This window comes from Mesoplodon mirus (genome assembly GCF_964341445.2).
Source record: "Mesoplodon mirus genome assembly, chromosome: 9".
NCBI classification, from domain to species: domain Eukaryota; kingdom Metazoa; phylum Chordata; class Mammalia; order Artiodactyla; family Ziphiidae; genus Mesoplodon; species Mesoplodon mirus.
Window position 1 is genome coordinate 20,642,804 of NC_138985.1, and position 24,546 is coordinate 20,667,349.

The window sequence follows — 24,546 nt, forward strand, 5'->3', positions numbered from 1 at the left end:
ATACTTGAATTACCTTAGTAATTACCTAGTATTTAGTTCTTACAATACCCTAAGAGAGGTACAATTATTATATCTGTTCCACAGACGAAGAAACTGAGGTTAGAGATTCAAGTTGACCAAGTTCATGGAGCTAGGAAATTAGATTTGTGGATGTCTTCAGAGCCTGTGGTTTTAACTCTGAGCGCTACCACCTTGAAATCCTGGAAGATGCTGCTGCACACAGGGAGAGCCTGGAAGGCTGCTGGACACCTCCCCTCCCCACGGAGTACGGGCCTTTCAGCAGGGCACCTGACTCTCCTAGGGAGAGGGGGAAAAACACCTAATGTGGCAGCTTTTAAGGTACCCATCAGCCATAGCCTGAGACCTCAACCCCAAAGAAATGACCAAAGAAAGGAAAAACCAAATCCTTTTACTTTTTTTGCATTTCCATCACAGGAAATCCAGAGCATGGCCTCAGCCACTGGCTGTTCTAAGACCACTTGCTTCACTGTGTACAGCCTAACCATCCATGAGGGACTCCAGGGTGCAATCCCAGAGACCAGCTGAGCAGGGGGCTTGCAGACACCATGTGGGGAGCCCTGGTGTCTCCACAATCCTCTCGCCTTACTACTCTCCACTGGGAAAAGTCCACCAGGTTCTCAGGCCATTGCATCTCAGTAAAAATTCGGAACCCTCCCCTCCCCCCATGCTTATTCACTGAGATATTTTTATACTCACAGCATCAGTGTCCTGCATTTAAAACCTCAGCACAGACGCCTCACAAATGGCTGAGCCGGCCGCCAACACCCAGTGTGGTTCCCTGTACCAGTTTTAGAAAGAACGCATTGGGAATTTTCCAATATGGTGTTTAAGGGATCAATCCCCGCCCCGCCCCTGCCCCCAACAGAGTGTGCACACCACAGTCCCTTGTGGCCCGACACGCTTGTGTAAACTCACTTGGGCTTAGGCCAGCTCCTGGCTTGCTCATTTGACAGTGCTGAGTCTCTTTCAGCCCTCACCTCTGAGAGCAGGTGCTTGGCAAATCATTAGCCGGGTTCTATTTTATCAATGGATTCTATCTGCTTTAGTAGCTGCGGTCAGGATGCTTTCCATAAAGGACAACCCTGAACTCCAAGGGACCTTCCAAAAGTAAACTGGAGCCAGAGGGTGAGAGGCACCCCTGGCCCGGGGAATCATGCAGGAACCACGCTAGCTGTATCTTGCAACCACTTGGTGAGGGGGTGAGGCAGGTATCCCCCCATTTTACAGCTGTGGAAACTGAGGCAGGTTGCATTTCGGAAACCTGTCCAGGGTCTGTTAAGGCTCGGAAGTGGAGCGAGCAGGGGTAGCATCTGAGCTGTGGTCTCATTTGCCACAGTTGTAGCTGGGCACTAAATATAGTGCCATGGTGGTTAGAGGGGGGATATTGAATCAGCTTTCCTCAGCAGGGGAGGAAATGAAGACACAGGAAAGTCAAGTGACTAAGGCAGGCAGCAAGTGGCAGGCAGAGGCGTGCCAAGCAGCTCCTGTGCCAGGAGTGCTTGTGGGCTGCCCAGGCGCGCACTCCCTCCTCGGGCTGCGGTGCCTCTTTAAAAGCTGTCAGGGGGCTTCCCTGGTGGCGCAGTGGTTAAGAATCCGCCTGCCAATGCAGGGGACACGGGTTCGAGCCCTGGTCTGGAAAGATCCCACATGCCATGCATGGAGCAACTAAGCCCGTGTGCTACAACTAATGAGCCTGCGCTCTAGAGCCTGCGAACCACAACTACTGAAGCCTGCGCGCCTAGAGAAAGCCCGTGCGCAGCAATGAAGACCCAACGCAGCCAAAAATAAATAAATAAATAAATAAATAAATAAAAGCTGCCAGGGCCTGAGTGGCTGGGGAGGTGTTCCTTCAAGCACGGGTGCCTGTCACCAGTTAACTTATACTAGTTCTTCTTTACCCCTCCTCACTGGCTACCCAGATGGGCAACACACACCACCTGGGGCCCTTTGACAAAAGCCACTGTGGGCCGGTGCCTACACTGCTCGTGCCAGCTCCGTTCTCCAATCCCCCCAGGCTTTGGGTTGGTTTCTCGGCCATGTGGTCACTCTGTGCCCATTCATTCAGTTAGGAAGAGAAGCAGCATTCCCTGGGTGCCTACTATGTGTCAGGCACTGAGCAAGCTACTTTTACACCTACCAGCTCATGCAATCTACCCAACAACCCCCCAAAGTGGATACTGTTAGCCTCCTCGTTGTAGATGGGGAAATTAAAGCTTAGCAAGATTATGAAACAAGGCCAAGGTCACAGTGACCTTGGCAGTTAGAAGGTGAGCCCAGGCCTGCCTGGCCCCAGAGTCAATGCCCTTTCCACCATGCCACCCTCTGGGACACTGTCTTTCCTCTACACGTAAGCAATACAACTTGTCTGAAGATTCTAACAAAGCGTCCCCGATTTTCAGAGCTGGCCCAGGATACAGCTCTGAAGTTAGATAACTTGGGATGCTTTCTACATCTCCCTCTCTGAGGCATTCCCCCACCCCACCTGCACTCTTCTATTGGTTAGTTATACTAAGGTGTACATTTCTGGTATCAACCACTGCTGGGTAGGATTTGGGGAGTCCCAGGGACTTTCCAGGGCCCTGATGTATTTCCATCAGCCCCCAAGGATGCCCTCACTAGACGTTTAACCTAGCTGAAGGAGAAACCCCCCTCAGCAATATAGACCAGTGGGGAAACAAACACATGTACACACTGCTGGGGGTACTTCCAAGGGATGACAGTTCTCTGGAAAGCAACCTCGTGTTGATGACATCGGTTCCAAAGCACTCACAGGGCTTCCCTGGTGGTGCAGTGGTTAAGAATCCGCCTGCCAATGAAGGGGACACGGGTTCGAGCCCTGGTCCGGGAAGATCCCACGTGCCGCGGAGCAACTAAGCCCGTGTGCCACAACTACTGAGCCTGTGCTCTACAGCCCGCGAGCCACAGCTACTGAAGTCTGCGCGCCTAGAGCTTGTGCTCCACAACAAGAGAAGCCACCGCAGTGGGAAGCCCTCGCACCGCAACGAAGAGTAGCCCCTGCTCGCCACAACGAGAGAAAGCCCGCGCACAGCAACGAAGACCCAACGCCAAAAAATAAATAAATAAATAAATAAAAGAAATCTATTAAAAAAAAAAAAAAAAAAAAAGCATTTGATCTGGTAACCTGGTAGTTTAGTCTGGAAAATAGACCTCAAGGAAATATCCCCCCGCCAAGAAAAGTTCAAAGATATTCTCAGCAGCATTGCTTACAATAGTAAAAAATACCATAACCAACCTGGTCTATGATAAAACAACTGAAAATGACAGGTATGAGGGTTATCTCAATCTAAGGAAATGTGTATGTGAGCCAGTACTACCCAAATTCACAAGAAAATTAAAAATATCACCAGTATATGCAAACACTAATCATTACTTTATAAACATGTAAAACATTTAACATATATATATATATGAATATATAACATAGATAGAAAAGGAAAAACGGGAAGGATATAGGATGCCTCTATTTTTGTTAAAGTTGATTTTTAAATCCATAAAAGAAAAACAAACAACAACACAGAAACACTAACACATCCTTAGCCAGAGAGGCCAAAGGGGAGAAAACAAAATACAAAAGGAGGAGAGAAAAGCATGTGTTGAAGTCACACCTCATTCATCCATTCACTCATGTTTTAAAGCATCTCTTTGGCACGTACCATGCGCCAAGCACCGAAATATAATGGTGGTGATAAGTCAGACACTGCCATGGCCCGAGGGTTCCCTCAGGGAGAGGACACACTCTCCAGGTCCTGGCTGGCCACCGCTTGGTCACCCTGAGAGTAGAGAACAGGGTCCCCTCTGAAGGTGGGCTGCCACCTGGAGGACCTGAGGCCAGTGAACAGCCTGCCTGCCCCATGCGACAGAGCTGCCATCCTCGCCTTTTATTGCCCCAGCTATTCCCGTGTGTCTGGAGCCAATATGGTAGTGGAGGCGTTGACAAGGAGTCCCACCTTCATGGTATTAACTTCTCCGTCAGTGACCTCGGCCCCAACCACCAACATACCCACTGTGCAAGTCACATGAGTGTAAAAACAGAACCACCACAGCTAAGGTGAAAACTGGTGGCTTCCAGCTTTACGATAAGCTGTTGGATTCTACCTTAAGATGGCACAGCTGACACCATCCCCGCTCCAGGGGCACTGGAGGGACAGGAGTGGCAGGCAGCCGGAAGCTGGGCAAAGCTGGGGTATCTTTGGTGGGAAGATACAAGAACGGGGATTCCCAATGTCTAAAATACCTGAACAGCTGGGCCAAATCTTCCCAAGACTGTCTTGAGGCCACATCAGTGGCCTTTACCCAGGTGCCTTGGGCTAAGCACATGAAAAGCCCTGGGCCCTGTCACAGGCATGCGTGGTCCACGCCTCAAGGAAGGGCCGCAGGATCCTGAGGCATGAGGTCGGGAAAGAGCCCAGGCCACTATCCACCTGAGACCTCCTGGTGCCGCCCAGGGCTCCTCTTCTTGGAACAGCAGGGCCAGGGCTCCCAAATCTGTATTTTTTAAAAAGATCCCAAGGTAATTCCCTTGCTCTACACAAGCTTCGGGAGTCACTGGAAATGTGGACCAAACACTGCTATCTTTGGAATCAGAAAGATCTGGGCTCAAATCCCAGCTCTGTCACTCATTAGCTCTGTGATTTGGGCAAACAACTTAACCCCCTGAGCTCCAGTTTCCTTACCTATACAGTGGGAACAATAATGCCCACATCATAGGGTTACGCGTGGGACAGGTGCCCCTATAGTACATTGAGGCCCCCCATCTTAGCACAGGTCCCATGCTGTAATTGCTGGTTTACTGGTCTAGGCGTCCTGTCACTGGACACACGGAGAGCAGATGTCCTGTGCCCTCTCATCCCTGGCATTCAGCCCAGGGTCCGGCCTTGGTAGGCACTCACTACAGTATCACTGTTGAAGAAATGAGAATGTGAGGATCGATAACACATGGGAGGTGGCTGCCCCGGTGCCAACTCACAGTAGGCACTCCACATAAGTTCCCCTAACACACACAAATGTAGATTAAAAAAAAAATACAAGCAGTAGCTTTCCTAAGGGGGCAGTTCCCTACCTTCTCCCTGCCCCTGAATTAAAACTATCCATTTACAAGAATCCTACGGGAGCACAACTGTTTAAGAAATATTGGCTGAGGAAGGCGAGGCCAGGGCTGCTGGATTCCTGTCTGTACCGACCTCCAGTTTCAGGAGTGCAGGCCACAGTCTCTAGAGGCGCACAGTCCCAGCTCACTGTGAAGCTCGCGGCGTCCCCCAGGAGAGGCTTCTGTGGTCCGACGGCCGTCACAAATAACGGAAGCATTTCTGTTCTCCTTGGAGTGGCAGTTGGCAGTGGCAAACAGGAAGCTGTCTTGAAGCAGGGTGTGGTTCTTTCTGTCCTCTCAGTGTACATGTACGGAGACACCGCTTGTTTTGCCCCCTCCAGTCCCCTTCTCTTTCCTTCTGCTCCTTTTTTTTTTGAGGAGCAGAAGGTCTGAATTATTTCGGTGAAAACACAGCTTTTTAGAAGATTGAAGACCAGCCATCACCACCATACAAACGAAAACCAAGGGTAGGAAGGAGTCTAAAATACAGCAAGGGTCTATTTCGCTACCATCAGCTACTTGCTGGGGACACCGAGTGAGCCCCCGGCTGTGCGTGAGTGGGCCTGAGCCCTCCCTCGGTTTCCCCGCGGGCACGCAGGAAACCAACCCCGCTAGAAACCAGGCCAGGTGCGCTGCCCATCGTGCTCGGGCGCCACCAGTCCGCCAGCTGGCTGGCCACCAGCGTGGACTCAGGGACCACTGTGTGCACACACCGGACCGAGGACCATCCGCGAAGAGTAAAGAAGGAAAAACCACAGGTTGCCAGTTTCCAGCAATTTTTGAAGTTTGAGTGAAAGAGACCCGAAACATTGCTGAGCACCGCTTGCATATAAAAATGACCAAGAAAAATCAGTAGCGAGTAGGTAAATGCATCAAGTGTGTTTGGAGCTGCACATAAATGCAGAGGACTGGAGGGGACGGGCTGGTCAGGTTCAGTGCAGCTGCTTCCCAGGGCTAGGAGAGGTGTGCTAGAAAATTTTCCACTCCACTCCTCCCCAGGCCCCGAGGCCGGCGCCTCCAGAAGGCCTGTCCAAAATAGACCGGTCCCCAACCCAGCCTCCTACTCCGGACCTCGTCCTCAGGCAGCAGCTCTCCCCACTCCGCCTCAGCCCTGTCTCAGCGCCAGCCCACAGCCCAAGGGCACCGCCCAAGCTCCACCTCGGGCTTGCTGAATGGATCGTGGGCCCACAGCACGCTCTGCTTGCCGTGACCTGGGCCCAGCCCCACGCCATCCTGTGTGGCAAGCGTGCCCTGTGCTCACACTTACACATCCCAGGGAGACAGCCTCGCTGTTTGGATAAGGGGGCTGAGCCCGTGACACGCTGGGCAGCGCAACTCGTGCGAGCCGTTTCCTGGCTCCTGGCTGAGCGCCCTGGCCAGTCAGAACGCACCGCTTCCCCTTTAAGAGAGCACGCCCAGATGCGATTAGGGAAAGGCAGAAAGAAAAGCCCGGAAACACCAGGGTCGTATCCCGAATTTGGCAGATGAACTCAGGCGCGCGCACGAGCGCGCGCGCGCGCACACACACACGCATCTGAGCAGCCACTGTATGGGAAGGGTCAGGGCCTTCCTGCAGCCCGACTGCACGATGGCCCCTGCAGGCTTCCCCGGGGACCAGGCTGAGGCCAGGGGCCCACGCAGCCTGCAGGGGCCTCAAGCCTTTCTGCCTCCTTTTCCCTCAGGGCCTGTCTGTCCTGATGGGCAGAGTCCACTGCAATACCCAGCACTATGCTTTGGAGAGAGTAGAGACGTCATTATAAAGATTGAAAATTACTTTTGTGGGACATTTTAAGTATGAATTCAAGCGGAGAGTTTTCACTCATTCCTTATATTTAGAAAGTTTATTCCCTGATCTTGGCAAGGGACAGTAGATTGTGGGGGGGGATGTCTAAAAAAGACAATGGGTCCCAAAAGGCCACATGCTGTATGATTCCATCGGTACAAAATAACCAGCATAGGTAAATCCAAAGAGACAGAAAGCAGATTAGTGACTGCCAGGGGCTAGGGAAGCAGGGAGCGGGGGGTGACTGCTTAAGGGGTACAGGGTCTCCTTTGGGGGTGATGAAAGCATTTTGGAACCAGGCAGAGGTGACGGATGCACAACACTGTGAACAGACTGAGTGCCACTAAATTACAATTCAACTGAGCGTGCCCCCTGCACTCAACACCACCAGAGGCGTGGGCAAAACACCTAGGCCACCCCTCCGGCCTGACCCCTGGACACACCCCTACCCTCACCCCAATAAGGAACAAGCTCACGCGCCCCCCTCAGCGAGCAAGCAAGCAAGGGAACCTGTTGCTTGATCTTGTTAGCCCCCTGCTGCAGCAGGGGTCCCAATAAAGCCTTGCCTGAAAAAAAAAATTACAATTCAATGCTTTAAGATGATTAATTTTGTTATGTGAATTTCACCTCCATTTAAAAAAACAGCAGTTTAGTGTGTTTTAGGTATTTTTATTTTCTTTTATCTTCTACTAGGATCTCTCCTATGTTTCATCCAACGTTTCTTTGTAAAACCTGCCTATTACCTGATAAATCTTAAGTTAACCCTGGCGGAAGAGTATACGCCTTTTAATAAGGAAAAATAAAAACAAACCTCGAAGAGATAAAAGCTTTCCAGGGCCTCCCTGGTGGCGCAGTGGTTGAGAGTCCGCCTGCCGATGCAGGGGATACGGGTTCGTGCCCCGGTCTGGGAGGATCCCATGTGCCGCGGAGCGGCTGGGCCCGTGAGCCATGGCCGCTGAGCCTGTGCGTCCGGAGCCTGTGCTCCGCAACGGGAGAGGCCACAACAGTGAGAGGCCCGCGTACAGCAAAAAAAAAAAAAAAAAAAAAAAAGCTTTCCAAGGCTCAGAAGTAAGCCTCTACTGGAGAATTTCAGATCATGGGAAGATGGCATCATCTCAGACCATGGCACGTAAGCTGGGCAGTGCTAACTTGGCCTTTGTAAGGCTGTCTCGGGTTGGGACCATCTCCAGCAGCTTGATCATATAACCAAAGCCAGAGAGAGGGAGTCTCCCATGGGAGAACTATTCAAGGAGAACATGATTTTGGGTCTCTGACTTTGGGCTTCCTTTTCCCCTGTCGCAGAGAGAGTTTCTTCCCAGAATATAGCAGAATCCGTTTCTGGCTGGGAAAGGGCTAGGCCGCTTGGCAAAGCAGGACTGGTTTCTACAATTCCATTTCTTTGGAATGGAGCCAGTGGGAATGAGGGGGTGTGACTCGACCACCCACCCAACCCAGCCCTACAGAGAGGGCTGGAGACAAGGTAAGGCTGTGCGCCGTATCCTCCAGACTCTAGGCAAGAGGGTCAAGGGCTCATGGGCACACTTCCCCTGCTCAGGGGACTGTCAAGAGGAGGCCTGCTGAATGTTGCAATGCTCAGAAGAAGCACAGATGAGAGAGCAGGCTCTGCGGCCCGGGAGCCTGAGTCTTCCCAGAGACAGCTGTGAGCGACTTTCCTAGTATCTGTTTGCTGAGAGTGCCAGGATGACCTGGGGGACAGAGATGTGAACAGCTTCCATGCGCCAGCTCTCCCAGAGCCCTCTGGTCCTTGTGAAGTACCTTCCCTTCCCTCTTGCACTGTTCTCTCTCCTCATCTCAGGCGCCTGGTAATAAGTAGGTGGACTAGGTTTTCAGCAAACAGATGGCTTAAGAAAATAAGATGGGGACTTCCCTGGCGGTCCAGTGGTTAAGACTCCACACTTCCACTGCAGTGGGGGCAGGTTGGATCCCTGGTTGGGGAACTAAGATCCGGCCTGCCACGTGGGGTGGCCAAAAGAGAAGAAAGGAAAAGAAGATGCAATATTTATACTGCTCTGGCATCTGAGGAGCCGCAAGTTTAGAACCTTAATGCTAAACACAAAAACAGGCTGGCTCAACCCAATTAAAAAATGGGCAGGGACTTGTCTGGTGGCGCAGTGGTTAAGAATCCTCCTGCTAACGCAGGGGACACGGGTTCGAGACCTGGTCTGGGAAGATCCCACATGCTGCGGAGCAACTAAGCCTGTGGGCCACAACTACTGAGCCTGCACTCTAGAGCCTGTGAGCCACAACTACTGAGTCCGCGTGCCGCAATTGCTGAAGCCCACATGCCTAGAGCACGTGCTTCGCAATGAGAAGCCCACTCACCGCAATGAAGAGTAGCCTACGCTCGCCGCAACTAGATAAAAGCCCGTGTGCAGCAACGAAGACCCAAATGCAGCCATAAATAAACAAATTAATTTTTAAAAAATGGGCAAAGGACTTGAACAGACACGTTTTCAAAGAAGATAATCACATGAAAAGATGATCAACATCATTAGTCATCAGGGAAATACGAATCAAAACCACAAGATACCACTTCACACATACTAGGATGGCTACGTATATAAAAAACAACAACAAAAAAAGCCCCAAAATGAAAAATAACAAGGGTTGGTGAGGATGTGGACAAACTGGAACCTTTGGACACAGTCCGTGGGAACGTAAAATGGTGCAGCCTCTATGGAAAACAGTATGGTGGCTCCTCAAAAAATTAAACGTGGAATCACCATATAATCTTGCAATTCTTCTCCTAGGGTACACACCCAGAAGAACTGAAACAAATCCCTGTATGTGAATGTTCACAGCAGCACTATTAGCAATAGCCAAAAGGCAGAACCAACCCAAGTATCCATCAGTGGATGAATAAATAACAAATTGTGGTATATACATAACACTGGAAAATTATTCAGCCATAAAAAGGAGTGGAGTACTGATACATGTTACAACATGGATGAATCTAGAAAACATTACGCAAATGAAAGAAACCAGGCACAAAAAGTCACATATTATATGAATTCTATTTACATGAAATGTCTAGAATAGGTAAATCTACAGAGACAGAAAGCAGACTGGTGGTTGCCGGGGACCGAGGGGAGGGAGAGGGGGAAATAACTGCTTAACGGGTATGAGGTTTTATTTTGGAGTGATGAAACTTCTGGAACTAGACAAAAGTGGTGGTTGCACAACACTGTAAATGTACTCACTGCCACCCAATTGTTCACTTTAAGATGGTTAGTTTTACGTTGTATGCATTTCATCTCAAAAACAAAAAACCCCCAAACTCTGCAGAAAGTAAGGGCCAAGACAATCCACAAACAGAAAAATCAGTTTCAGAATAACTGAGAGTTACCTTCAAAAGCCTTCTTGGAATCACCTAAAGGAAATAATCTTTACGTTAAGGTAACTAAGGCGACCAGCAGGAGAGAGCACATAGGCACTCACTCCAAATCGGAAGTCCCTAAATGTGACCGATTCAGGTCCACAAAGAAGTGTTAATTTGTCTTGAACAGACAGCTGCTCCCACCACCCCACACACGGGCACGAAGGCTGCCCTGGCCACTTACAGATGGGACTCTGAGGCACAGCTCCCCTCTGCCAGCCCCCTCATTCCTGATACAGCCATCACTTCCACCGAAGAGACTCAGGTCTTAGACCATGAGGTTGGGACAGGGTCACAGACTCCCAAAAAGCAAGAAGAAACCCCACAGGTAATCATTCTCTGCTACCCGCTGCTGGCCCCTTCCAGGGCTGTTAGCCTCTTCAGAGCTGTAGCCAAGGGGCCACCCAGCCTGCCTTCTCCACTGCAGGCCCCGAGCTCTCCAAGTTCACAACAGGCCAGAAAGCACCACCGCGGGACAGTCTCCCCTGCGTGAGCTGCTCTGTGATGCCCTCACGTCCATCCCATTTCTGCCCTGTGGGGGTCACCTTGAACCAGTCCAGTTTCCCTTCCATAGGACACCTTGCCAAATGTTTGTTCCCCGAAACCTCTTTCTCCGGGATAAATACTCCCAGACATCTTTTAAAATCACTCCTCACAAAAGGTCATTTTCACTATTCTCCTGATCTCTGGGTCCCCTTTGGCTCTGACTGTGCTTCCTAAACTGTGCCACTCAGAAGGGAGAACATCACAGGTAAAGTCTGGGCAGCTCCCAGCTGTCTGTTCTGGGTATCATTCTCCTGTTAAGGCCACCAGACATCCAAGCTAGATTTCTTATTTCTTTAAAAAAAAAAAAAAAAATTATTTATTTATTTTATTTGGGGCTGCGTTGGGTCTTCGTTGCTGCGAGCGGGCTTTCTCTAGTTGCGGCGAGCGGGGGCTACTCTGTTTCGGTGCGTGGACTTCTCACTGCGGTGGCTTCTCTTGTTGCGGAGCACAGGCTCTAGGCACGTGGGCTCAGTACTTGTGACTCGCGGGCTCTAGCGCGCAGGCTCAGTAGTTGTGGCGCACGGGCTTAGTTGCTCCAAGGCATGTGGGATCTTCCCAGATCACGGATCGAACCCGTGTCCCCTGCATTAGCAGGCGGATTCTTAACCACTGCGCAACCAGGGAAGCCCTAGATTTCTTATTTCTGAGGGCTGCATCACCCGAGTCTTATTTCACATGCTTTACTGCCAAGCTGCTTATCCACAGGTGTCCTTTACAAATGTCATCTGGTCGGAGTCAGTCCACTGCTCTGGCCTGGGGAGATCTTTCTGGACTCTGACTCATTAATATAACTCTTCTCTCTCCTAAATCTACTGCTTGAAAAATTGGATAATCCTGCCACTAATGCTATTCTTCTTCCAAATCCTCCTTTATAATGTGGAAGGGGACAGGGCCAAGCGTGCAACTCGATCTATCCCCCAGGGTGACAGCGACCTGTGCACAGTACTCCAGAGGTGTGACTCTACTGAGCTACCTGCCATTCAGGGCAGGTGTGTCACTTGGCCACACTTCATCTTCACTGGTACGGATCCCATGGATGACTAACAAATGAGGCTGACAACAGCCCTCCTGCTACCAGCGGTTGAAGGACTAAAAGTAAAGCTCTTAGCAGTGCCTTGCACACGGTAGGCAATCAAATGTGCCTTTATAACTGACAAAAAACACAATGATAGAAGAAAACCGGTTTTCCAACTCCCAAACTACCCTCCTTACTGGCAACCAAGTATAGACATTAGGCAGCAGGAATCGATACAAAAAGAATCGGTGCCCAAGGGCTGGTGTCTGAATCCCCACACCCTCCTTCCAGAATCTCCACGCTCTGAGGTTAATAATATCACCCTTCCAAGGCTATAGGAAGGAGTCAATGAGATCAGGCATGTAAAAGAGGTTTAAAAGTTGAGTCAGGCTATGCAAACATAAAAGAAAAGTATTATGATTATTACTGCTATAAATCTCTCCAAGATACCACTTCCACTAGCAGAAACCTGCCTGTTAAGCCAAGGAAAAACCGACACATGCACTCAGGCTGCCAGAAGGCAGGTCTTTCAGCTCAGAGCAGCTGAACTCCTGCAAAGCAACTTCCCTTTCCCAAGGATGGCAGGATTGAGAGGGTTTGACCAATTCAAATGCAAAAGCCCAAGGGCGAGGATGACTGGGAAACTTTTCAGTATTCACTGCCATCCTTCTCCAACACAAAGGCCTGTGGGTTCCCTTCATGGCTCTTCATTCACTCTGGCCACGAGGTTATCTATACAGTGGGATGGGGGCACCCGTAGTCACCGCTAGCTGAGGCACACAATCCGACACACACCTCCAACCTGAGGCCTTCAAAAGGTCAGTCTCCAATCCCATCCCAGCCTGACAGACAGGAGGAGGAAAAGGGGAGTGTAACAGGGGCCCCATCCATAGGGGCAGATTGGAATCAAATCAGAACAAAGAGTTTCTTAACCTCTGCGTTGCAGCTGGTGCATCCAGTTTGGATGGGGGCACTGAGAAGGCGAAGGTCTGATGGATAATGTGCGTGCCGGAGCTTGGGCTCCCCAGCTCCACCGTGCAGGCTGAGCCCCCATCCCATCTTTATACTGGGACCAAAGGGCTCGACCTGTCCCCACCAGCTCAGCGGGGCTACCGTGAGAAAGCACAGGCCACGCTCTAAACCGTGGAAGACCGAAAACAAGTCTCATCGTTATTCTCCGCAAGGTTAGAGGAAAAAACTACACAAAATACAAAATAAACCACCTCACTTTATAGAGATGAGAGAAACATGGAGGAGAAAAAGAAATCCACTCGTGGCAGCCCTGGGCAGTGAGAATTATGTCACGCCTCGGCCTAGGTCACATATACTACCTTGGAAATTTCCGTTTCGACTGTCCATTTTCATTTCATGTGTAAGTTGGTGATGCTGGGGTGGGTGGGTAGTGGTGAAGTTTGTCAAGGAGGGACCCACATACCTGGATCAGGGGAGACTCCCTGCTCAGAAGGCCTTTCACAAGGCCCAGATGATGGGCCTTTGCGATTTGTTTGGTTTAAAATATTTAAGCCGAGGCCCAGTGAAGTGTCTCATTTACGACGTTCTTCCTGGACCATTAGACGGGGATTCCACACTCTTACGCTGATGAACGTGCTACGTAGCCATGCAAATTCCGGGAGCGCAGACACGGAGATGGGAGGTGCTCAAGGTACGCTCTCAAGGGCCGAGTTAATTACACAGCCATTCAGGGGGCAAAGCAGACCAATTTTTAGCCAACTGTCTGGTAAATATTATGGGAAGCCTTTTCATAGAGTGCTAATGCGGGCTTAGTGATTTCGATCGTGCCCGGCTTCAGTTCTCACGCAAACACGCACGCGGTCCCCAAAGATGCTACCGCCAGAGCCAGAAAAATCAAACAGATTTCAGCCAATATGCTATCTTGCCGTTGAATATTCTTATTTCCTTTTAGTACTATAAACCCTTCAGTATCACTGTCATTTACATGAGGACAAACTGGAAAACCCACTCACTTTCCAGCGACCGGTCTTCCTCTGCCCCTCCCCCAGGCTCTCGGCAAGTCCCGCCGCCCGGCTTCTGGGCCGGCTGCACTGCTCCCCAGGGTTGGACAAAACCACCACCACGAACCCATTTCGGACGTTTGAAACAATACCCAATCACTGCATCCATTCTCCCAGAGCGTCCCAGAGGAAATGGCATCATTACTTTCATTTTACTCCGTTTGTGACCAACCAAAAGCAAACAACACGTCCTGAGACAATTATCAGGGTATCTGATGTCGGCGGCTGGACAGTACGCTCGGGAATGTTATCAAATGACCTCGCGGAGAAATTAATTTTCAAGAGCTAAAATAACCTCCTGCTGCACATGCCCGGCCGTTTCTCTAAATGCAGAAACGGATTTCACTTTCAGCAGTTAGAAAACTCTCAGGCATGCCCGTTTTTTCAAAAAAGTCTATAAATAACCCAGGATCAGCAAAATTTATGCAAAACATCCTGCTAGAAGAAATGTAAACTAAAACCACTTACAGAGAGACTCGGGCTGCCAACTTAATCTGATTCTACGACGACTGTAAACACGTTGCACTTTTGGAACCTGAAGCGATCCATATTAGCACGGATGCCATCACAGAAAAGAAAAAGAAAAAAAAGGAAGCAACCGCCCCCTTCCCACACTAAACAACAACAAAAGCCCGGCCCCCAAACAGAGCACCGTGATTCGGGGTTCGGGGTTCTGCACGGTCCAGGACCCGACGTCTGACCAGCTGCAGTCAGTACCAGCTTGCACACGCCAACTGTTTTGACTACAGGCACTTGTTAAACACAGAGTTTCAGGTCCTACCAGTTGGACACCAGAAGTTCATAGAACTGACCCAGTGCCAAGAACAACAAGCCCAGAAAGCGAAACGGCTGCCTCGTGCGCCGTAGTTTTTGTTAACTGTTTATGCAAGCCCCAGAGCAATTGGGTAACAATTAAGAAGACAACCAAACTTAAATAACAAAAGCAGAAGATTACCACCTCGAAGGAAATGTAGATGTTGGCAGATAAAGGTCAGACTTCAACCGAGTTTACTGGTGGGGTGGGGGGGGCGGTTTCGGAGAGAACCGGGTGGGGGGAGGGGCAGGTGTCACATGACGAACTGCGGTTATTAGCAGAAGGAACTGGGTGCTTCCTTGAAGCATCTTTTACTTAGAGGTTGACTCAGATTTTGCAAATGCTGAGGCCTTGGTACGCATCTGGGGTGATTGCAGAAGCACTGGAACTTGGATGTTGGTAAATCCCATAGGAGAAAAAAAGGGGCGTGCCGAATGCAGTTTTTGAGACTCGGAAAGGGACTTCCAAGTTCCCTGCTCGGTGCAGCGAGGCCACTGAGCCACACAGGAAGCAAATGATTGAGGCACATAAGAAACAAATGGAGGGATAGCGTCCCTGGACTTCTCTGATCTGGTCCTAACGAAGGTTTCCCTTTCCTCTTTGAGGTTAGGGCTGCTGTGGCCAACCTTCCTCCCTCATCCAGACTGGAATCCGTGTTCTCTTACAGGTAACAGTGAATCGAGTATTTTCATTTGGCAAAATAAAATAAAAAGGAACACTTAAATCACGTCTTTAACAAAGTTTTTCATTTCTTTCCCAGAATGCATTAAGCACTATTTCATTTTTGGACCAAGACAACTGACCAGACGAAACTTTAGAATTATCTGAGCATTTGAGAAAAGTGATTTCCAAGAGAATTGGGCTGCGAATGTAAGAGCGAGAGATTTTTCATTGCTGAATGGGTTCAAATCTAACCTCTGCCCCACCCCCTTCCTATCTATCTATCTATCTATCTATCATCTATCTCTGATTTGAATAAAATGTTGCCCCTTCCCCACTCCAGAGGTTTAGGGGAAAGTAATGAGTAGGTGGAAACAGGTTGCTTATAAAAACCATCGTAACCACAGGCCAGGTTCATGTTTATTCTGGAGAGTAAATGTCGTTCCCCTGGTTCCGGGGGTCACCAGTGCAATGTGGTGGATATGAACCCATACAGTAGCTGCGCCTTCCCTCCCAAAGGAACCTACATTTTCTTACAAACTATATGCAGACATGGTTTCACTGGGATCTGAAACGGAGCCGCCCTGGAGTGAAAGCCAGCAGTTTGCCTGACGGATCCAGAGACAAGAGCACAGGCAGCTTGCAGCCTCCCAGACAAAGGAAGGCGAAGTGGGGCGGGGGGGGGGGGGGAGATGTTGGGGGAGGGGGAGAGAAGAAGGAGGGAAGGGTCGGGTGGGACAAAGTAAGGCTCACACCAGCCCCCGCCCCCTGGATCGACAACTGACTTCTTAAAGCGACCCCAGAATCTTGTGAGCCAGGCCTCTCACTTAGAACTCCACAGCTTACGTGTCTCCTCCCTGCGCATTCTATTATTTGATTCTCAGAAACATCCTAGGAGATGAGAGAGGGCAGGTATGATTATCCCTGTTTAACAAAGGAGGAAAACGGAGGCTCAGAGAAGCCTTGGTCTCAGCCCCACGAACGGTGACTGTGCTGGTGTGGTGCTTTATTGCCTGCAAAGCGTTTTAAAAGTAGTGGGCTTTATTATTCCCATTTTCACAGACAAGTAAACTGAGATTTTGGAGAGGCTACAAATCACATCCAAGGCCACACTGCAAATCATCAACAGCATCAGGTCTCCTAACTCCTAACCCAGTCCCCCCTGCTTGCCTCTATCATGTTTCCAGAACACACAATGATAGAGCTGAAAAGGCCAGTAAAGTTGTTTTATTATGAAAGCACAGCATCTCCCTTGATTTTCTCAAAACTCCCTGTCTCCATGGTTTTTCAGTTCACAGATTGCAACTCCCTGAACAAGGAGGTTTCCTCTCCACACTGTGGGGAGAGCTCCGGCCTTCTGCACTCGCGAGCTATTATTTCAATGCAAAGCAAACACCTCCACCCAGTTTGCACTCTGTCTTCCTTTGATTTGATTAGTTCACCCACGTGCTAATCCCTGGCTCCTCACCTAATCCCAGTCTAAGCAGCCACCGCAGCGGATGCCCCAGCAGGCCTGCCAAGCTGTATATTACATAGCCTGCATCTCCAAGGTGTGCCGTCTCGCATGTAGAAGGGACCTGGCTACATCTTTTCTCCAACATGTGTTTCATAGTTATGCTTTTGCTGGGTTCTTTTGTTACAGAGGCTGATGAAAATAATGGACCAAAGGAAGACTGTCACTGTTAGGTTCCTTGCCTGTGCCAAGTGGACACACTCCCGGCTTGATAGAGGGTGACATTAGTATTCTATGACACCCATGTGCGGGCTCATTGTAAGTCTGGGGCGTTTCCTCTGAGGAGATAGGGTAGTGAGTTTGCCGTGGGGTTTGTAGGAGTGAATGGGGACGTTTGTCAGGAACCCAAGCACTCAGGGCCATGATCAGAGATGCCAAATGGGGACTGCAGGACGGGAGAGGTCAGGAGGTGATGATCAGAAAGTTCTAGAATGTTTTGCTGCCACTTTATGAACCTACCTCTCCCCCTTCTTTCTCCCTGAAAACACAGCACAACAAAACATAGGACCAAAAGCCAGGGAAGCTGGATGCCAAGGTGGACTTCATGTTGAATGTCACTAAAGCAGCCTAGGTCATGAACTCATCAAATCCACGTGCCTCTGTTGGTGGGAGAAGCTCTGTGATTAGATGCAATGCACAGGTGGCACCTCCCACCGGTTTATTTGAAGTTGTTTTCGTAACCACAGGACATTTGCATCCATGCTGCCTGAAAAGAATATGGGGCCTGGGTAAATCAGAACAGTCTCAGCAGGAAAACTCGCTTGCTTACAAGACACAAAGTGAGGAGAATACTTCCACGTACCTTGTGACTCCTCTGAGCACAGAGATCTTTTTTTTTTTTTTTAAAGTAGGACAAACAGTTTGACAAGCACTGACATATGTAGGGAAGACAGGATAGGCTATTTAAAATCAGAACTCCTGAAAATCTGAGAGGCATGGCCTCCAAATCAGTAAAATTAGTGACAGTGGGCTAATAGAGGAATATGGAATATTAGCATTAATTAGTTGTTGTAGCTGGTACCGGTGTGCTTAACAAAGGTAGTTCTATCATAGGCCAGACAAACAGCACTCTGCTCATGGATATGGTGATTTTGGGAAGGCTGGTGAGTACAGTACATCCAGCCCGGAGGACGACAGTGATGGAGACAAAGCTGGGGTCCCCTGCCCACGCTCTGGGCATTTAGATGCCCCTCCAGGGAAGGGCACTGCATCAGAGTACATATACAGAGAAGGAACCTGGGCAGGACCCAGTACGGTCTTAAAAACATGGCCTGGATATGTGGAGAGCTGGTCAAAAAAAGGACGGAGGCCTGAGCTGTCAGGAGACAGAGAAGTAAGGTAAGCATGGCCATAACTGTGGCTGCCATTGGCTCCAGAACTGACTTTACCCCTGATGTTGCCCTGTAGACTTCCAGGTCAGGACCTGTGGCTCAGCTGGGCACTCTTCACTTTTGCCCTGTTACCTGGGTTCATAGGGACTGGACCAGGCTGCCCGATCGTACCTGGAATTGGCTTTTGGCCTAATCCTTTGTAATGTGGACTCATGACCAAAGCCATGGGTACAGCTTTGCACATATGGGGCCACAGACCCTAGATTCTTCAGGAGAGAGCCAGTTTCAACCAGCCTTAGCTGGTACTGCACCACAATTAGAAAAAATGACTTTATATTTAAGGTCAGTAAATGTGGGTTGACTAAAGTGTGAACCAATGGACCTCATGTTCCTTGAGGGCCCATTGTGAGTCTCACTTATCTTTGTAATCCAGTGCCTGGCCAGAGCATGGAAGGCTTGCTATGTTTTAAATAAAGGTTTTGAATGAATGAAGTTCCACTTAATGTGAACCATCATGAGAGATGTATACCTTATTAGGTACACCTGGAAGGTGAATATCTTTTTGTTAAGTATGTATAAAATTTGGTATTTTAATTAATTTTGTTTTCATTGTTTTTTTTTAAAGTACAATGTTTTATCTTATTATTATTTTTTCAGGTTCCTTTTTTTCCCCCCCCAGTCAAAGTTGGTATTTTTAAAAGTTGTACTGTGGTTCAAGTTAGGGAGAAGGTAGAAAGGCTTTCCACTTAAGATTAAAAATACTAAATCTTCAAAAAAATTGTAGCCACTTTGTAACAGGAATCTTTCCAAAGATCTTCATTCTCTTGTACTTTGTCCTCTTAAATGGTATCCTTTGAACATTATTTGATCTTTTTTTTTGATAACTCAAGGTCACTGTTAAGGGCATTCATTTCTATACTTTGCTGCAAAATAGTGATATCAGGGTCTACCATAGCTTTCAAACTTTTTGACCCTGATCCATCTTAAGAAATGAATTTTACACGGCAGCAACCTAGTATGCACATATGTATGGGATAAAAATTCCAAAAGGTAAGCTTTATCTTTACTAAGTGAAAACCACTCGAACATTTTCTCTTGCTCATTCCACGGTTTAAAATGTTGGTCAGGGATCCCTGAAGAGATCGCCCCACCATCACGAGCGGCACCTGTGGCGTACAAACACCGAGAGAGCACACGGGGCTTTTGTCCCTGCACAAAAAGGGCTTCAGCGTTCCCACTTTCGGCCTTTTACTTTTTCCTCTGCATCTGGCGCCACTTTTATTTTGTCAGGGCCTGACTCCACAGTCCTAGTCCACAGAGTTCTAATTTGCCAAACCTGGAAGTCAGACCATCCAGCTTGCCAGTATTACATCTAAACTAAGTGTAAAGTATTGCTCCATGAAAGCCTGCGGCGTGCCCCACGGACGCCTCGTGGGGCTGGGTGTTCTTATGTGCTCAGAGATCCTGGCGGGGCTCCCAAGAGCTCTGCTCAGTGGCGGAGTTCCTGACACTGAGGTGTTACTGGATGCGCCATGTGTAAACGCCCGTGTGTGAACGTGAGTGTTTCTCCTTTGAAAGGAGTATTCTGATGACTGAGCCTCAGGCTGGAAGGGCTATTGAATAACAGAGGCTCCTGGCAGCAACGTAGCTTCGTGAACGACCAGCTCTGGGCTCCAGTGTATGAGGAAGTATTCCCTAAAGTAACTGACCCTACTTCAGGCAGTTTGTAACAATGCAGCATTTCCATTTGGACTCTGAGCTGCCCTTTGCCCTGTAATTTACAGCTCCTCCTAGAGTATACTTCAGCTCTAAGGAGTCTTCTCAGCTAAATGCAAACTAATATGTATATGAAATGCCTCCTGGTGGAATTTTGAAGTGGGGTATGCGTGTGTATGTGTGTGTGTGTGCGCGCGCACGCTGAGGGGGTAGATATATTGATTTTTAAAAATTACAGCAAAGGGGGTAGATACTGTGCCCTTAAAGAAACACAGATAACAAGCAATCAGGCACTGGTTAAATAAACTATTGGAATGCTGGGAAGCTATAAAAATGATGATGTAGATCTATATTTACTGAAATGTGTCCACAATAATTGTAGACGGAAAAAAAAAGTGGATTTCAAGGCAATGTCTATAATAGGCTTCCACTTTTATTTTTTAAAATATAAAATATATGCATACAGATACACATGTACAACACACAGACAAACACATACATATAGAAAAAAGACTGGAAAATTTTACACGGAAATACTTTTTTTTATTTCCTGATATGTTGGCAGTTTTTACAATGCACTAATTTTATAATAAGAAAAAAAGCAATTTCACTTTGAAAAAGTAAAATTCTACATTATTATGCAAAACAGTACTTCTGTTTGGGGGCACCCCACCCCATTCTCACCTCATGACTGTTCCCATGGGAACACTGGCTACATCCACGCATCCATCCACAGGGCAGCACACACAAGCTGAGCTTTCACACTCGCCTCTCACTAGTTACGACATCTCCTCACACTTTTGAAAGAGTTCTACTCATATATAGAGGGGTAAGTTGAGTCTTTATTGGAAAATTTTCACATTAATGCATATGAAGGCAAAGGAAAGGCTTGTGGTTTTACTTTTAAGGGTCATGTTCTCTTCCCTGATGGAATTAGGGGAAATGTAAATCCCCAAGCAGATGGCTCTGCTAGTCACCTCTCTGGCAGAAACAGGCTACCGGTATCTCCATTCTCCAGGAAGACAAGGAAAGAGCTGACGCCATCTGGATTCTGAAGCTAGTTTTCTTCCAAGCCAGAGTCAATTCAAGGTATAAGCCGACGTTGGATTTAACAGGAACAATCCCTAACTTGTGTTCTCTCTACAAAGTGTATTCACATCCAAGGGATAACATTCACCTTCATAGTGTATTCACATCCAAGGGATATCGCCCCCAAAAATGACTAGGAAGGAGGGCAAGCAAGTGTGTTATTCTCAGTTGACTAATGAGGAAAATAAGATTTATCAAGGGGAGGCAGTTTGCCCAAGGCCACCCTATTAGAGACAGGCTTCAAACCCAGTTCTCCTGGGTTTGTTCTCCATGTTTTTTGCCATTGCATTCTCTCTATAAGCAGAATAACCATATAGCTATTATCCTAACTGGACACTTTTGAAAGTAAAAAGCGGTGCATTTAAGCATGGGCCCCAGAGCATCAGGTACAAATTGTGACTCTCCCAGGCAAACCAGGACTTATGGTCACTTTAGATATAATCCGGCCCTCTCCCCTGCTGCTCCCCCCATCATACCTTTTGAATAGGAGAGAGAAATGGAACATGGTTACATGTCTAATTTTACCTTAAAGCACTTGGGTGCGTAGATAAATAAATACAAGAGAAAATAAGAGTACTTGAATGTAGCTGGTGTTTTATTGTGTTATGAACCAGTTGGTCTAGGCTGTACCTCTAGGGGTGATCAGCTCACATGCTATGAAGAATACAAAGTCTGGATTCGGCAGCTGCTATAACCCGAGAAGGTCACACTCCAACACTGGCTCCTTTAAGTCCTTTGGCTCTTTGGATAAACGTCCTGAACATAGAAAATGGGCTTTTGTTGCTGAAACTTGTGACTTAGTATAATGAATGCTAGAAATGGGTTCTTACTGGTAAAATTCAAGGTGTTCAATGCATGTAGCCTGGCGAAAAATCTTTAGCGACCTCCCTACCCTTGTGTAAACAGGGCACTCGAGGCTGCCCTGTGTGCAGCTGTTATATTAGAAGGGTTGATGACAGCATGGTGCTGACCCAGGGAAACAGTCCTGTCTCTGGAATATTGCCGCAGCTGCCTTGAGGGAACCATTTCTACAAGGCATGGTTGGAACAGCTCGATGGAGAGAGGGCTGGGGCTTCATCAAGTTCACCAAATAGGTTGAGTGAACTGTTTTCTCCCTACCTGATAAACATTTGTGTGATAAATGCCTGTACCTGCGGCAGACTTCAGTCTAACACTCTCATTCGGTACCGCCTGGTGGCTAGGCTGTGGGGTAGAAGCTAAGTCTCACCACCTCAACCTATTTCTACCAAAAAGAGCCAAGAGTTGTGCGTGGTCAAACCAGCCCAGGTCAGTCCAAACCAACATCCCTCTCGGGGAGGCTAACACAGGTAGATTTCAGCACAGGATCCCTTAACACCTGGTCCTCTTTGCCAGGTTATGAGCTTCCTGAAAAGGAAGACCAGCTCTGTCTTGTTCACTACTCGAGCCCTTAGCCTCACACAGTGCCTGCCCATAAAAAGCGTGTGATGGGTATTTGTCCAGTGAATGGGTAAATGAGTAGGAATTCTGTTACTTCTAGAATCGATTTCATTAACTGTAAGCCGCGATTGTTACTCCACTGAGGGCAACTAACCCTCAAAAATCATAATCCATTGCTTGCCCCGGATTAAGTTAGTACCTTAAAAAGCAATAGATAAACTGGTATAAAAACCACTGGGATTACCTTGTTTTACTCCTCACCGAAATGTGATGAGATTGGTATTATCATCCTCATGTTCAGATGAGGAAATCAAAGATCAGAGAGGCTAAAACTTAAGTTAATAAAGCCAGACCCAAGCACGCGCTGCTACCCAGAGGTGGCCGTCACTCAGCTTTGCAGGGATTTTTTTCTTTTCTTTTCCTTTCTTTTCTTTCTTCTTCCCCCCACCCCCGTTTTTCTTTTTCTTTTTCTTTTTTTTTTAAACTACTTTTACTCTGCTTACTTTATATCATGCTAGTGAACACACATCTTTTTGGCACTTCACCTTATTATTATTTTTTTAAATTAATTAATTAGTTTTTATTTTTGGCTGCGTTGGGTCTTCATTGCTGTGCCCGGGCTTTCTCTAGTTGTGGCGAGCAGGGGCTACTCTTTGTTGTGCTGCGCGGGCTTCTCATTGCAGTGGCTTCTCTTGTTGCAGAGCATGGGCTGTAGGCGTGTGGGCTTCAGTAGTTGTGGCTCGCGGGCTGTAGAGCGCAGGCTCAGTAGCTGTGGCACAGGGGCTTAGTTGCTCCGCGGCATGTGGGATCTTCCCGGACCAGGGCTCGAACCTGTGTCCCCTGAATTGGCAGGTGGATTCTTAACCACTGCGCCACCAGAGAAGCCCTCATCTTATTTTATCAAATGTTTTTTTCTGGGAGGAAAGCTGGATGGATGTTGGAATATATGAACCAGCTTTCTGGCTCTTCTGCTTTTAATTATTTGGATTGACACGTGACACTGAGGGATGTCTAATGGCCTCTCGTGTCTGAGCTGCGGGAGAATCTACCACAGCTCTGCTGGCCTCCAGGGCCCCAGGCCCTCGGCGGCTCATCCGATCCCCTCCCCATCCCCCCACCGTGGACAACTGAGAGCCTTTGTTTTCTGCCTCTGGGCGCTGGTGCGCAGGCTTCTCTCCCTGGAATGCTTGTCCACCCTTTTGTTCTTCACCTTGGCTCTTTGTTATTTTTCAAGACCCAGTTCAAACATGACCACATTTGGAAAACCAAGGAGCGCCCTGTCACCCTGCACCTCTGTAGGTCTCATGGGAGTCCCTTCTCAGTGCTCCCAGGCACACTGCACACACCTAGCGCGTGGCTCTGGAGCCACCGATGGACCCGCCTCTCTCTTCCTCTGAGCCAGCAAGAGCCGAAGTCAAGGGCCTTGCCTTAGTGCTGGCGCGCAGCAGGCACTCAAAGTGTGTTAGACAGTGAACGGATAAATCAGGAAATAATTAGCCAACTCACAGGAAAGCACACGAAAACGCAGGGGTCAGCAGGCCAGCAGTTTCCAGAGGTCTGAGGGCCAGCTAACCTTAATTACTTGTTTTAGCCAGTGGGCTCCGAAATAATTTTTGAAGCCTAAGGGAATGAGAGTGGGTTTTTACGAGAGGCAATAGACTATTTAATTCTGAGCGCTCGACTCCTGTGCCTGTTCTAGAATAAAATCTCTGGAGAGATTTTCCCAATGCAGCTAGGTCCCACTCCCTGATGCTGGGCCAGCCGCTGGCCTCCCCTTGGGGGCTTGGGGTGATCTGAGAGCACCCACGTGACAGGCTGCACTGGCAGCTCACAGAGCTCTCGCCGGCTCTGGGTGCCCATCTAAGCCAAGAAGTTAGCAGGTCCCAGATGCAGGCCAGCACATGACCTGAGCAGGGCCACAGCTTGAGCCAACCGTGGGCCTTCAGCCTAATGAAATAAACAATTCCCAGCATAGCCTGACCTTTCAGAATGTAATGCTTTCTAACCGCACTGTGTAGATAAAAATAATTTAGTGATTTCCTCCCACTAAACTCTTGGGCACAAACCAAGAAATCTGCAGTGTGGCTGCTCTGATGCTACTG

The 24,546-nt window shown here is 48.5% G+C and overlaps 1 protein-coding gene across 9 annotated transcripts in view; it reads right to left on the reverse strand.

The window, feature by feature from the left end:
- Positions 1-24,546, reverse strand: part of ATXN7L1 (ataxin 7 like 1) — a gene marked incomplete at its 5' end in the record, with an annotated part of 244,928 nt that overhangs the window by 59,217 nt on the left and 161,165 nt on the right. The window contains one exon of one of the 9 annotated variants that reach the window (XM_082631881.1): positions 6,396-6,481. The exons of 6 other annotated variants lie outside the window; for them this stretch is intronic. Coding sequence is in view for 1 of the 3 variants with exons in the window: in XM_082631877.1 (XP_082488003.1) it covers positions 5,223-5,436 (214 nt within the window). Of the gene's footprint in view, positions 1-717; positions 751-5,222; positions 6,482-24,546 lie in introns of those variants that run through there. 2 more of the 9 variants (XM_082631877.1, XM_082631880.1) reach the window with 2 other exon arrangements.